We start from the raw sequence: 12,673 nt of genomic DNA on the forward strand, positions 1-12,673 counted from the left end.
AAATTATGGAATTTCTCATGGAAGAATGTTGTCGCATCCCTCCAAACTTCTAGGATCTATGCCAAGGCGCATTGAAGCTGTTTTGGCGGTTTGTGGTGCCCAACACAGTGTTTCCTTTATTTTGGTAGTTACCTGTACAAGCACCAGGGTACTAGGGAGATTGCATGTATAGTGTGTGCGTAGGAGACTATAAACTTAACGGTCACAATAAAGTATACATATCTTACAAGCACACTGTGTAAAACATGCTTGTTCATAGGACATGTTTACGTCAGTGTTTTAATAGCATGTAATCCATGAGATTAATGTGCATGTATTACACAATGCATTGTGTAATGTGAGTGCTGTTGACATAAATACTGTATGCATCCTAAATGGCACCCTATTCCATACATAGTGCACTACTTTTGACCAGGGCCCTATATAGATCCACTATATAGGGAATAGGGTGCCATTTTGTTTTTCCAATTTAAAAGGTTTTATTAAGTTTTCTTGTTTTTCCATCAACCAACAAAACACATTCCACATTCACAGATGTGACAGACTTAAAAAATAAATAAAATAACAATAATTAAAATATTATAAATAAAAAAATATAATAAAAAGAAAACTTGCCGCAGTACTATTAAGTTTCTTATTAGCTATTTCCAGCCTTAGCTGAGACGACAAGCAAATCATTTGTTTCTACAGCACCTTACACAACATGCATCTGCTCATTTCCCTAATCACCCCATTCACTCTGTCCAATTTGAAATATAGTTGAGTAGCGGAGACCAGAGTCTATCAAACTTGGGCTGTCTCTTGCGGAGGTCATAAGTGAGCATTTCAAGAGGGAGAAAGTCAACAATCTGGTCAATCCACATTTTAAATGTAGGAGAAGAATTAGAAGCCCACAATAGAAGAATACATTTCTTAGCAAAGTATGTGATAGTCATAAACAAATTTCCTCTGTCAGGATCAAGAACAAAGTCCTGCTGGGCATTAAGATAGCTAGATACACGGGGTCATATCAAACTGTACATCTAGTATTTTCTGCGCAGCAGTATGTATAGATTGCCAAAATCTGGCAATCTCTCTACAGCTCCAAAATACATGCATATAGGTTCCACTTTCAGAGGTACATATTTTACAGTTAGGAGAAATGTATGTTTTCATTCTATGGAGTCTCATTGGAGAGTAATAAAAATGTGTAAAAAATGTGTAATTAGATTCTTTCATTTTTACATTAGTAGAGGAGCAGTATACCCTGTCGCAAACCTCCGCCCATAACTCATCACTGATAGTCAGACCAAGGTCCTTTTCCCAAATGATTTTCAAAAGGGTAAAGGAGGAGCCCCCTTTCTCAGAAAGGAGTCTATAGATATAGATTTTGCCTTTAATAGATTGTGCTGTAGCAAGAAGGGTTTCAACTTCATTCAACTGAGCTCTAAACCTCCTGTTGGAAGTAAATGACGAAATGACATGTCTAATTTCCTTTAAAAAAATGTAATGGGATCTTGGCACATTGAATTCACTGCAGAGATCTTGAAAGGATTTCAGTGTAGTGGTTTTCTGATGAAATAGGTCTGAAAAGGTCCTGATTCCTAGAGTATGCCAAAGATTAAAGTTGGCATCACTCAGGGCTTTTGGCAAGTCTGGGTTGCATACTATAGGCGAGTGAGAACATATTTGTGAGGAAATGCACAGGTATTTCTTACAGTCCCTCCACGCTACAAAGGTTTTGGCTATGTTGCTCACTTCCCTAAAGTTATTAATGAATATAATTGAGCTTAGGGGCAATGAACCACAGCATTGGGCTTCTATCTGAATCCACGTTGAGACTTGTCTGTTTGTGATCCATGTTATTAGCATGTTGCAGATTTGGGCAGACCAGTAGTACAATTGAAGGGAAGGAAGGGCAAGACCACCCTTAGATTCAGGTTTCAATAGAGTGGAGAACTTGATCCTAGGTTTTTTTATTGCCCCATATACATTTGGTGATGCTTTGGTTAGTTGTTTTGCAAAAGGAAACTGGGAGATAGCATGGGAGCATCTGAAATAAATAGTTCAATCTAGGGAGGATGTTCATACGGATGACATTAACTCTTACAACTAAGCTAATTGGGAGTAGATCCAGGTTTGGAGATCGTTCTTGATTCGATCCAGGAGTGGAAGATCATTTTCCTTGAAAAGGCTATTCAGATCTGGTGTTACGAAGATCCCAAGGTATTGTAACCCTCGTCTTCCATTGGAACGGACATAGTGTCTTCATAGAGCTGGTGAGTGTTAAATTGAGAGGGCAAACAGTAGAATTGTTCAAATTTATATCCTGAAAACTTGCCATACCGAGAAATTGTTTCTAAAATGGGAGGGAGGGATTCTTGTGCTGCAGGACACCTGCAGAAACACCCATAATACTTGGATGGCTCCTTATCAACTCTGCCAGAGGCTCTGCCCCCAACAAGTAGAGCAGGGGGGACAGCGAGCACCCGTGTTTGTGCCCCGTCCCAAAGGGAATCTGTCAGAGTTCAGTCCGTTAGTCGTCACCATGGCATTTGGAAGAGAGTATAGGGACTTAATCCATTTAATAAAGTTTGGGCCCATATAGAACTTTTCTAAGACTGAGAACAGAAGGCGCCCTGTCGAACGCCTTCTCAGCATCCAGTGAAGCCAGCAGGACAGGGGTCTTCTGTGCGTTTACTTGATCAATAATATCAAAAAGACGGCAAATGATATCAGAAGAGTACCTGTCTCTAATAAATCCAGTTTGGTACGCTTTTATTATTTTGGGAAGAAGAGTGTTTAGTCTTTTGGCGAGCAATTTGGTAATTATTTTGTAGTGGAAATCCAACAAGCTTATGGGCCGGAATGACAATCAGGATAGAGGGTCTTTGTCTTTTTTGAGCAACACTGTAATGTGAGCTGTGTGCATAGAGTCTGGGAGAGCTCAGTTTTTGCAAAAATCATCCAGCATTGGCATGAAAATAGGGCTATTAGGTGGCATGGAGGTAATTGCCTCCAGGACCTCATCAGGATTGAAGCGGGAGTTGAGATCTTCTTGGTCGATCTCTGATAGTTTAGGTAGCGATATTCCCTCTAGGAAGGAATGGAGTATGTTTTCTCTCAGAAGTATATAGTTTGTAGTAAAAATCATGAAAAGTTAAATTGATCTTTTTTGGGTCATATGCGACCTCGTCCTCTGCTGTTCGGATAGCCATGATTGTACGCTCTGACTGCTCTTTTTTAAATTGGTAAGCAAGCAATCTACTAGGCCTATTGCTATACTCATGGTATTTCTGTTTAGTAAAGAAAACTTGTTTTAATCTTCCGAGTATAGTCCAAGTTCAGTTTGGCTTTGGCTGCTTTAAGTTGACTCCAGGAGGTGCTGTCTGGGGATTGTTTATGTACTTTTTCACAGCGTTCCAGCTCCCTCTCAAGATCTAGCCTGTGTGCTTCCATTGCTTTTTTCTTTGAGGAAGTATATGCAATTACATGACCTCTTAGTGTGGCTTTGGCAGCGTCCCACATTGTGGCCGGAGAAACAGGAGAGTCTTTGTTGTCTTGTGTGTAGTTGTCTATCCATGTAGTTACTAATGTATGGAAGGCTTCGTTTGATAACATGGAGGTGTTGAATTTCCAGCTCTTTGACCTCAGAATGTTTTTGCAGAGGTCAAAGCGGAGGTGAACAAAGGCGTGATCTGAAAGTGCTATGGGTCCGATTGTACAAGTGGCTGAATTTCTGAAAATCTTTGGGATAGAAATGTAATCTATAAGGGAGTAGGTGTTATGGATATTAGAGTAGTATGTATAGTCCATAGATGAGCTATTAGTCTCTCTCCAGATATCTATCAGTCCCATCTCTTTAGTAAGAGAGTTCAACATCTTTGCAGATCTAGGATTTGTGGTGGGGACTTAAGATGATTTGTCCAGGGTTGGGTTGAGGGTACAATTAAAATCTCCAGCCAAAGGAAACACAATGCTCATTGAACAGGGTTATCATTTTCAACATGAAAACAGGACTATCTGTGTACTATATGTTTAAGATGGTAATTGGTTGCCCATACAGTGACCCAGCTATCAGAATAAATCTCCCCTCTGGATCAGATCTGTTTTTGTCAATTATGAATGGAACATGCTAATGGATAAGTATGGCTGTACCTCTACTGTTTGATTTGAAAGATGAGAAATACACCTGTCCCACCCAAGCTCTTCTGAGTTGAGCATGTTCGGCATCACAGAGGTATGTCTCTTGTAATAGTGCAATGTCTGCTTTTTCCTTTTTTTAGAGCACATAGTATCTTTTTCCGTATTATTGCATGACCTAGACCATGGCTGTTCCATGTCAATAGATTTAAGGTTTTTAGTCAACGTCATCGAACAGTAATGGAACTCTAGTGCAAGTCATCTCTGGGTAAAGGTGGATAATAGTTACAGTTGCGATCACATAAAAGAAAAATAAATGGTGTACATAAAAGACCAATCTCTGAACACCCCAGCCGAGTTCCCAAACAACTCGACATATCCCGTTGGATCTATTACCCCCACGCTCAGTCTCAATTCTGTGTTCCGGGAAAAAAAAACGAAAAACCGTGAATAGTTAGCAACGTCTCCCTCTCCCCACCAAAGAAATGCCTCATCCTCTCCGCCCCACATTGAGTAAGTGACAACGTAGCCCCCTTCCAGAGGGAGAAAATAGAATCTATAGCCCAGCCTACACATACCTCCCCCAAGGGACATAGGGCTAATCGTTTGGACCAACAAAAAAAAGAAATGTTGGGGCAGATCCTTAAGAGGGATCTATAGGATAAGTTGTTCGTTTTAATGAAAACGTAATATCAACAGGATAAGGCCATAGGCATAAAATTAACACATTGAGCTTCTCGTTAGGTCTGTAAATGTGTCGTAATCGACAGCCTACAAATAATAATAAAATAATAATAAAAGGGAATTATAAGTAGGCTGAAACGTTAGTAGGCCTAGGTTATGCTATAGAGCCTATCCCTCTCAGCTAAAATAAAATGAATATAAATTAGATGGCTATAATGACATTTAGCAGGGCGGGTGGTTCTTTGGATGGCGGCTGTAAGTTGTCTTACCTCCTTTAGTAATAACAGTAATCACTTTTAGTCATTGGTCCATTTCTCAGTGACCAGGATTGTCCTTCAAAAAACGTTTTGCCTCTTCAGGAGTTTTGAAGTGTCGCAGGGCTCTTTGGTTAAGAAACCTGAGCTCGTTTGGGTATTTGAATCCTCTAAGATGCCTCGGTCAATGGAGTATTTCTTCAACTTGTCAAACTCTCGCCGCTTTCGGCGTATTCCAGCTGACAGGTCCTGGTGTAAAGTGAGTTTGGCGTTTCCCACTGTAATGGTGTTGATTTTCTCCCCCTGTAGGACTCGTTCCTTGTCGGTGAATCTCATGAAACGTATGGTGATTGGGCGCGGTGGTTGTCTGGCTGCTGGTGGGGGGCTCAGTGCTCGGTGAGCTCTCTCAAGTTCTATGGGCCTGTCGGTGGACAGGTGGAGCCACTCGGGAAGTTTGTCTTGCACGTAGCAGATTAGTGGCATGTTTCCCTCTTCTTTTTCACCCAGATTTAATAGAACACAATTATTCCTTCGCCCCCTGTTTTCCAGGTACTCTGTTTTCTCTTCCAGATGCTCTATTTTCTTTTTAACAGTAGCGTGCCGTGGGCCTGGCGCCTGGGCCTTCAGTGAGGTCCTACACAGTCCCACCCGAATTAATCCACCTGTTATTACCATCATTTAGATGCCATGGCTCTAGACACTATACATTTAGACAGAAACGCAGTATAACCAGGCGTTGCGTCACCTTGAAATTGACATTTTTTTCAGAGAATTGCAGGGGAAGAGTACAATACAGTACAGTTCAACTAATAGGCAAGAACATAGTCGAGTGCAACAGAGTTATATTAATATTCTTCTTCTATCCATTTCTGGTCCACAAACTTTGAGCTTTAAGTCCCCCAAAAAATAAATACAGTGTGTTCACTAAACAGCGCATTGTCGCACCCAAAGCAGTTTCACCGTGATGATAAAGACACATAACTATTCACTGAAAATAAAAGAAAACAAATAATTTGCAACATAGGCTATTTGCCATTTTATTTTGTTAATATATAGGCTATTTAATATTAACGAAATAAAATGCGAAACATACATACACATTTAATAAAAAATAACATGCATTGTATGCCTACTCACCAAAGACTGATTATTAGACAGTTGCGTGCGCTTAGGGGATCGTGAGAAAAATGCTGCAAGGCCATTGAGGTTGGCAAAGAAGACCTTGCATTCTTTAAGCTTTGAGGCTCCTTGAGTCAGTACTAAATTTAGTCGATGTGCATAGCAGTGAATGAATAAGGCCATCGGTGCCCTCTCCTTAACTTTAGCCTGCACCCCATTGAGTCCAGATGCCATGACTGCTGCGCCATCAAAACACTGTGCCACAACTTTATCCAGACTACATTCATTTTCCTCCAAGAAACGGAAAATAAGAGCGGCAATGTCATCAGCTCGCTTGCCGCTTGTCACATCTTCAAACCGGATAAATCGCTCCTTGACTCCCGTGTCCGTCACATAACGCAGGACGAGTGAGAGCTGTAGCTCCACTCTGGTGTCCCCAAACGTTTTCAAAAGCACCATTGCTTGTAGCCTGTGAGCCATTGACAGCGCTCATAGTTGAAACTTTGAAAGTGGCGAACGAACGAACCCCTTTCCCGCCTGTGACAGGCTTTGTGGCGTCGGGCGACCTCTCCTTACAATGTCTAACTTTTCTTGAAAAGTTCGTCTTGAGAATGGCGTTATAATTATATCCTCGACCAAATCGATATCTTCTCCTCCTTCCGCCATTGTGGGTTCAAAAAACAGTTTAGGTAGTACGCGAATTAATTCGTTTATCAAATTCAGTTTCCTAGATCTGCATAGACCTGCCCATAGGACCTGCCTCTCAATATTGGTAATCCAATCAAAAGACGTGGACGCCCTACGCCTGCTAGCTGGCTCCTGTGTAACACTGGAGCCAGCCAGCAGGCGTACAATAGCCAACTCTAAAGCTGATTGGTTGACACAAAATTTTAATTTCCATTCACTTTAAGCTACAAGCGCCTGCACTGTTGATTCTGAAGGCCTAAGAGCAGATTTTAGACCCCTGGCAACACATGATGGCTGAATATGATTGGATAAAAGATCTAACATAAAGACCAGCCCTCCAAATCTCAACCTGGGGCTGGAAGCAGTGCAACCAAGAGGAAAGCTATGAAATGAAGAGTATAACTCTTACTCTGGGGAATAATTTAATACATATTTGTGGGAAAATATATTTTAAAAAAAATTATATTCTGATGATGTTTAGGCCAGCAGAGAAGGCCTTGCAGGCCCTGACGGCCCACCACTGCTTTTTAACATATGCTATTGTTTCCATGGCGTCTGTCAGTGAGTTTTCCATGGATAGGATTCGCCCCTCTGCCTCATCCAGGCGCCCCGCGTTGATGGTTATCTTATTGTTGATGTCAGGCAAAGCATTTTCCAGGGTTGTCACCTTGCCCTCTATCACACTGAGCTGAGAGTTAATGCCATCTAATTTGATGTTGAGTTCTGTACGTTGGGATCTCAGCCCAGAAAGGATGTCTTCAACAGAGTGCGAGGTTGGCATTTGTTGGGCCTCGGGGGGGTCCTCTTGCTCCTGGCTAATGGCGGTGGGCTTTTTCTGAAGCTAGCTGCTTCTTGGAGGCTTTTTCCGCTGCTAATGCTCGAGTACGGGTAAAAATGTCACCTGTAGTGTCACCTTTTGTAGCCACCATTACTTTGTGACTGAAGCTAAAGGAGTTTTAACTTGAAGTGGAGGTAAGATTAAGAATTGGAAACGACTTGTGCAGAGCTCTTAGTTCATGCGGCCATCTCGTTCAAGGGTCACGTGATCCCCGGGTGCCATTTTTGACACAGACGCTGTGTAGTACATGTGTAGTGTAATACTTACCGAAGGCTGAACAGGCTGTGGCTCTGTGCTGTCCTGAGATGGGTCACCCTGCGTACCCTCTGTTTTCTCTCTCAGCCTCTGATTCAACTGGGGGGGGGGATGGGATGGTGGAAAGCCACACGTTATAAGTATGTATATTTTGTACTCACATATAAATTGGGTTATGAAATCATGACTCAGCGACAGAGAGCGAGACAGAGAGAACGAGAGAGACACAGACAGATACAGACAGAGAGTGAGTCTTCCTTGTCCTTACCCCGTTCACCCAGTGGAGCAGGGTGTTCTCCCAGCTGGCTCCTCCCACTCCACCCAGAAGCTCCTCCCCTGCCGCCGCACCGGACATCCTCACCATCTCCATGGCGCCCAACGACATCAGGGCATCCATCACCGCCAGGTGGGCACTCTGCACCAATCACAGCAAAGTGAACAGGAAAGTGTCAGCATTGGAACAGTCAGGGGAGGTAGCTGTGGGATTGGCTGGCTGGCCACCAAACCCAGATGACATGTATTACAGCATCCATCAATTATGGCTAATGCAATAACAGTGCACTATGTAGGGAATAGAGTGCCATTTGGAACACAAACTCAGACTGCTCTGACAAAGCATGGTCCATGTTAATGTGGCAGAGCTAGTGAGATGAGATCACACCAGGCTGCAGTATGGAAGGTGATCCGGTCAATACTACATCCAGCCACTAGGGGACTCCAAGAACCACAGCTCTGAGTCAGCAGAAAGCGTGGTAGTGACCAGAGGAGAGGAGTAAAGAAGTGAGCTTGTCTGAGTGAACTTTGGAACATCTGTGCTATCACGATAACAGCCCTTTTTACTCTGTGTACTTTCTCCTCTCTGCCCCTTCACTGTATACTTTCTCTTTCTTCCTCCTCATCATTGTGTGTGTGTGTGTTTTCTCCCTCCTCTCTGCTATGAGATATGGCAGCATGACTCATGGATGACAGGTTGCAGGATACAGTTTGGTTCTGTACAGTGTTGTTCTGTAATCAACTCACTAGGGATGGCTGTGTGTGTGTGTGTGTGTGTGTGTGTGTGTGTGTGTGTGTGTGTGTGTGTGTGTGTGTGTGTGTGTGTGTGAGAGACAGAGAGAGAAACACAAACACACAGAAAAAAACACATTCATATGACATCGCAATCTGAGAGTGAGAGAGAGAGAGAGAGTGCAAAACTATACACTCAAAACCCCTTTCACACCAACACACCCATACAATATAGTGTATCAAATTACACAACATAAAAAAGGGCACGACAATAGCTTCCCTTGACACATCCCTAACTGAAACTGGGGTATTTCCAGCCAACCCCCAAGTGCAGGGTGCATTGCTTCTCTTCCTCTCCCTCTCCTTCTCTCATAGCCCAAAATCATGATAGTTCCGTTTCTCAAAGCTAGCTCGAGCCCCAGTACCTTTTCTCATAGCCAAACTTATTAGTGCCTTTAGTTCTCATGGTCAAACCCATTACATTGCGCTCTCATGGCCAGAGCCCATTAAAACACACCAACATGATCTGCTCACTCAGGCGAGAGCTCCTTAGCACCCATAAGAGGGTTAGCTCGTTATCGGTCTAATGCTGCCTCCCTCCATGCTTACCATGGGGCTAGGTCAGGGATGGGCAACTTTGATGGGGTCGGGGTCCAAAAAAGTCCGAACTCATAATAAGGGGTGCAATTCTACACATTTTGCCATGAGGTATAGAGAAAATGTTGCAGTTTTAAAGCAAGTTTCCTAAAATTCTACACATTTTGCCATGGGGCGGAGAGAAGATTCTGCAATTTTATAACTCACTCAATGCAATTCTACTCATTTTTGAAACAGGGTGGAGAGAAATGTTTGCAGTTTTTTAATAAACTCAGCAAAAAAAGAAACTGCCCTTTTTCAAGACCTTGTCTTTCAAAGATAATTCGTAAAAATCCAAATAACTTCACAGATCTTCATTGTAAAGGGTTTATTAAAACACTGACTCCCATGCTTGTTCAATGAACCATAAACAGTTAATGAGCATAAACCTGTGGAACGGTCATTAAGACACTAACAGCTTACAGATGGTAGGCAATTAAGGTCCCAATTATGAAAACTTAGGACACTAAAGAGGCCTTTCTACTGACTCTGAAAAACACCAAAAGAAAGATGCCCAGGGTCCCTGCTCATCTGTGTGAACATGCCTTAGGCATGCTGCAAGGAGGCATGAGGACTGCAGATGTGGCCAGGGCAATAAATTGCCATGTCCGTACTGTGAGACGCCTAAGACAGCGCTACAGGGAGACAGGACGGACAGCTGATCTTCCTCGCAGTGGCAGACCACGTGTACCAGGATCGGTACATTTGAATATCAAATCTGCGGGACAGGTACAGGATGGCAACAACAACTGCCCGAGTTACACCAGGAACGCACAATCCCTCCATCAGTGCTCAGACTGTCCGCAATAGGCTGAGAGAGGCTGGACTGAGGGCTTGAAGGCCTGTTGTATATGGCAGGTCCTCACCAGACATGACCGGCAACAATGGTGGGCACAAACCCACTGTCGCTGAACCAGACGGGACTGGCAAAAAGTGCTCTTCACTGATGAGTCATGGTTTTGTCTCACCAGGGGTGATGGTCGGATTCGCGTTTATCGTCGAAGGAAGGAGCGTTACGCCGAGGCCTGTACTCTGGAGCGGGATCGATTTGGAGGGTCCGTCATGTCTCAGGCGGTGTGTCACAGCATCATCGGACTGAGCTTGTTGTCATTGCAGGCAATCTCAACGCGGTGCGTTACAGGTAAGACATCCTGCTCCCTAACGTGGTACCCTTCCTGAAGGCTCATCCTGACATGACCCTCCAGCATGACATACGGCTCGTTCTGTGCGTGATTTCCTGCAAGACAGTAATGTCAGTGTTCTGCCATGGCCAGCGAACAGCCCGGATCCCATTGAGCACGTCTGGGACCTGTTGGATCGGAGGGGAGGGTTAGGGCCATTCCCCCCCAGAAATGTACGGGAATTTGCAGGTTCCTTGGTGGAAAAGTGGGGTAACATCTCACAGCAAGAATTGGCAAATCTGGTGCAGTCCATGAGAAGGAGATGCACTGCAGTACTTGTGGCCACACCAGATACTGACTGTTACTTTTGATTTTGACCCCCCCCTTTGTTCAGGGGCACATTATTCCATTTCTGTTAGTCACATGTCTGTGGAACTTGTTCAGTTTATGTCTCAGTTGTTGAATCTTGTTACGTTCATACAAATATTTACACATGTTAAGTTTGCTGAAAATAAACGCAGTTGAAAGTGGGAGGACGTTTCTTTTTTTCCCTGAGTTTATGATATCTGAATGAGACTAACAAAATCAATTGTGGGCCCCCCCCCCCGGGATTTCAACCATGATAACAAGTTTACGTAGCTGGCCGCTAAACTAATTTAGCAATCAAAAAATGTTTAACTGACATAGGCTAATTGACTGACTAGAAGTGACTGACAATAGGAAAAACTGCAGATTTTTCGGGGAAATTGACCAGAGGGCCTTCAAAAGGCTGCCAGTTGGGGCAATGCTCTAAGTCTACAACTGCACACTGTGACTTGAACATACAAATCAAATTGTATTTGTCACATACACATGGTTATCAGATGTTAATGTGAGTGTAGCGAAATGCTTGTGCTTCTAGCTCCGACCATGCAGCAATATCTAACAAGTAATCTAACAATTTCCCAACAACCTTATACACACAAGTGTAAAGGAATGAATAAGAATATGTACATAAAAATATATGGATGAGCGATGGCCAAACGGCATAGGCAAGATGCAGTAGATGGTATAGAGTACAGTATATACATATGAGATGAGTAATGTAAACATTATATAAAGTGGCATTGTTTAAAGTGGCTAGTGATACATTTATTACATCCAATTTGTAATTATTAAAGTGGCTAGAGATTTGAGTCAGTATGTTGGCAGCAGCCACTCAATGTTAGTGATGGCTGTTTAACAGTCTGATGGCCTTGAGATAGAAGCTGTTATTCAGTCTCTCGGTCCCAGCTTTGATGCACCTGTACTGACCTTGCCTTCTGGATGATAGCGGGGTGAACAGGCAGTGGCTCGGGTGGTTGTTGTCCTTGATGATCTTTTTGGCCTTCCTGTGACAACGGGTGGTGTAGGTGTCCTGGAGGGCAGGTAGATTGCCCCCGGTGATGCGTTGTGCAGACCTCACTACCCTCTGGAGAGCCTTACGGTTGTGGGCGGAGCAGTTGCCGTACCAGGTGGTGATACAGCCCGACAGGATGCTCTCGATCTGTAAAGTTTGTGGGTGTTTTTGGTGACAAGCCGAATTTCTTCAGCCTCCTGAGGTTGAAGAGGCGCTGCTGCGCCTTCTTCACCACACTGTCTGTGTGGGTGGACCATTTCAGTTTGTCCGTGATGTGTACGCCGAGGAACTTAAAACTTTCCACCTCCACTGCTGTCCCGTCAATGTGGATAGGGGGCTGCTCCCTCTGCTGTTTCCTGAAGTCCACGATCATCTCCTTTGTTTTGTTGACGTTGAGTGGGTTTATTTTCCTGACACCACACTCCGAGAGCCCTGACCACCTTCCTGTAGGCCGTCTCGTCGTTGTTGGTAATCAAGCCTACCACTGTAGTGTCTTCTGCAAACTTGATGATTGAGTTGGAGGCGTGCATGGCCACTCAGTCATGGGTGAACAGGGAGTACAGGAGAGGGCTGA

The 12,673-nt window shown here is 43.7% G+C and overlaps 1 protein-coding gene across 2 annotated transcripts in view; it reads right to left on the bottom strand.

Annotated features, from left to right (window-relative positions):
- The window catches only part of LOC139565469 (calmodulin-regulated spectrin-associated protein 3-like), a 67,800-nt gene that overhangs the window by 15,965 nt on the left and 39,162 nt on the right, over positions 1-12,673 (bottom strand). For both annotated transcript variants that reach the window (XM_071385843.1, XM_071385844.1), the window contains 2 exons: positions 8,228-8,374; positions 7,972-8,058 (listed from right to left, as the gene is read on the bottom strand). In XM_071385843.1, the coding sequence (XP_071241944.1) occupies positions 7,972-8,058; positions 8,228-8,374 (234 nt within the window). The remainder of the gene's footprint in view (positions 1-7,971; positions 8,059-8,227; positions 8,375-12,673) is intronic.

This window comes from Salvelinus alpinus, chromosome 36 (genome assembly GCF_045679555.1).
Source record: "Salvelinus alpinus chromosome 36, SLU_Salpinus.1, whole genome shotgun sequence".
NCBI lineage: Eukaryota > Metazoa > Chordata > Actinopteri > Salmoniformes > Salmonidae > Salvelinus > Salvelinus alpinus.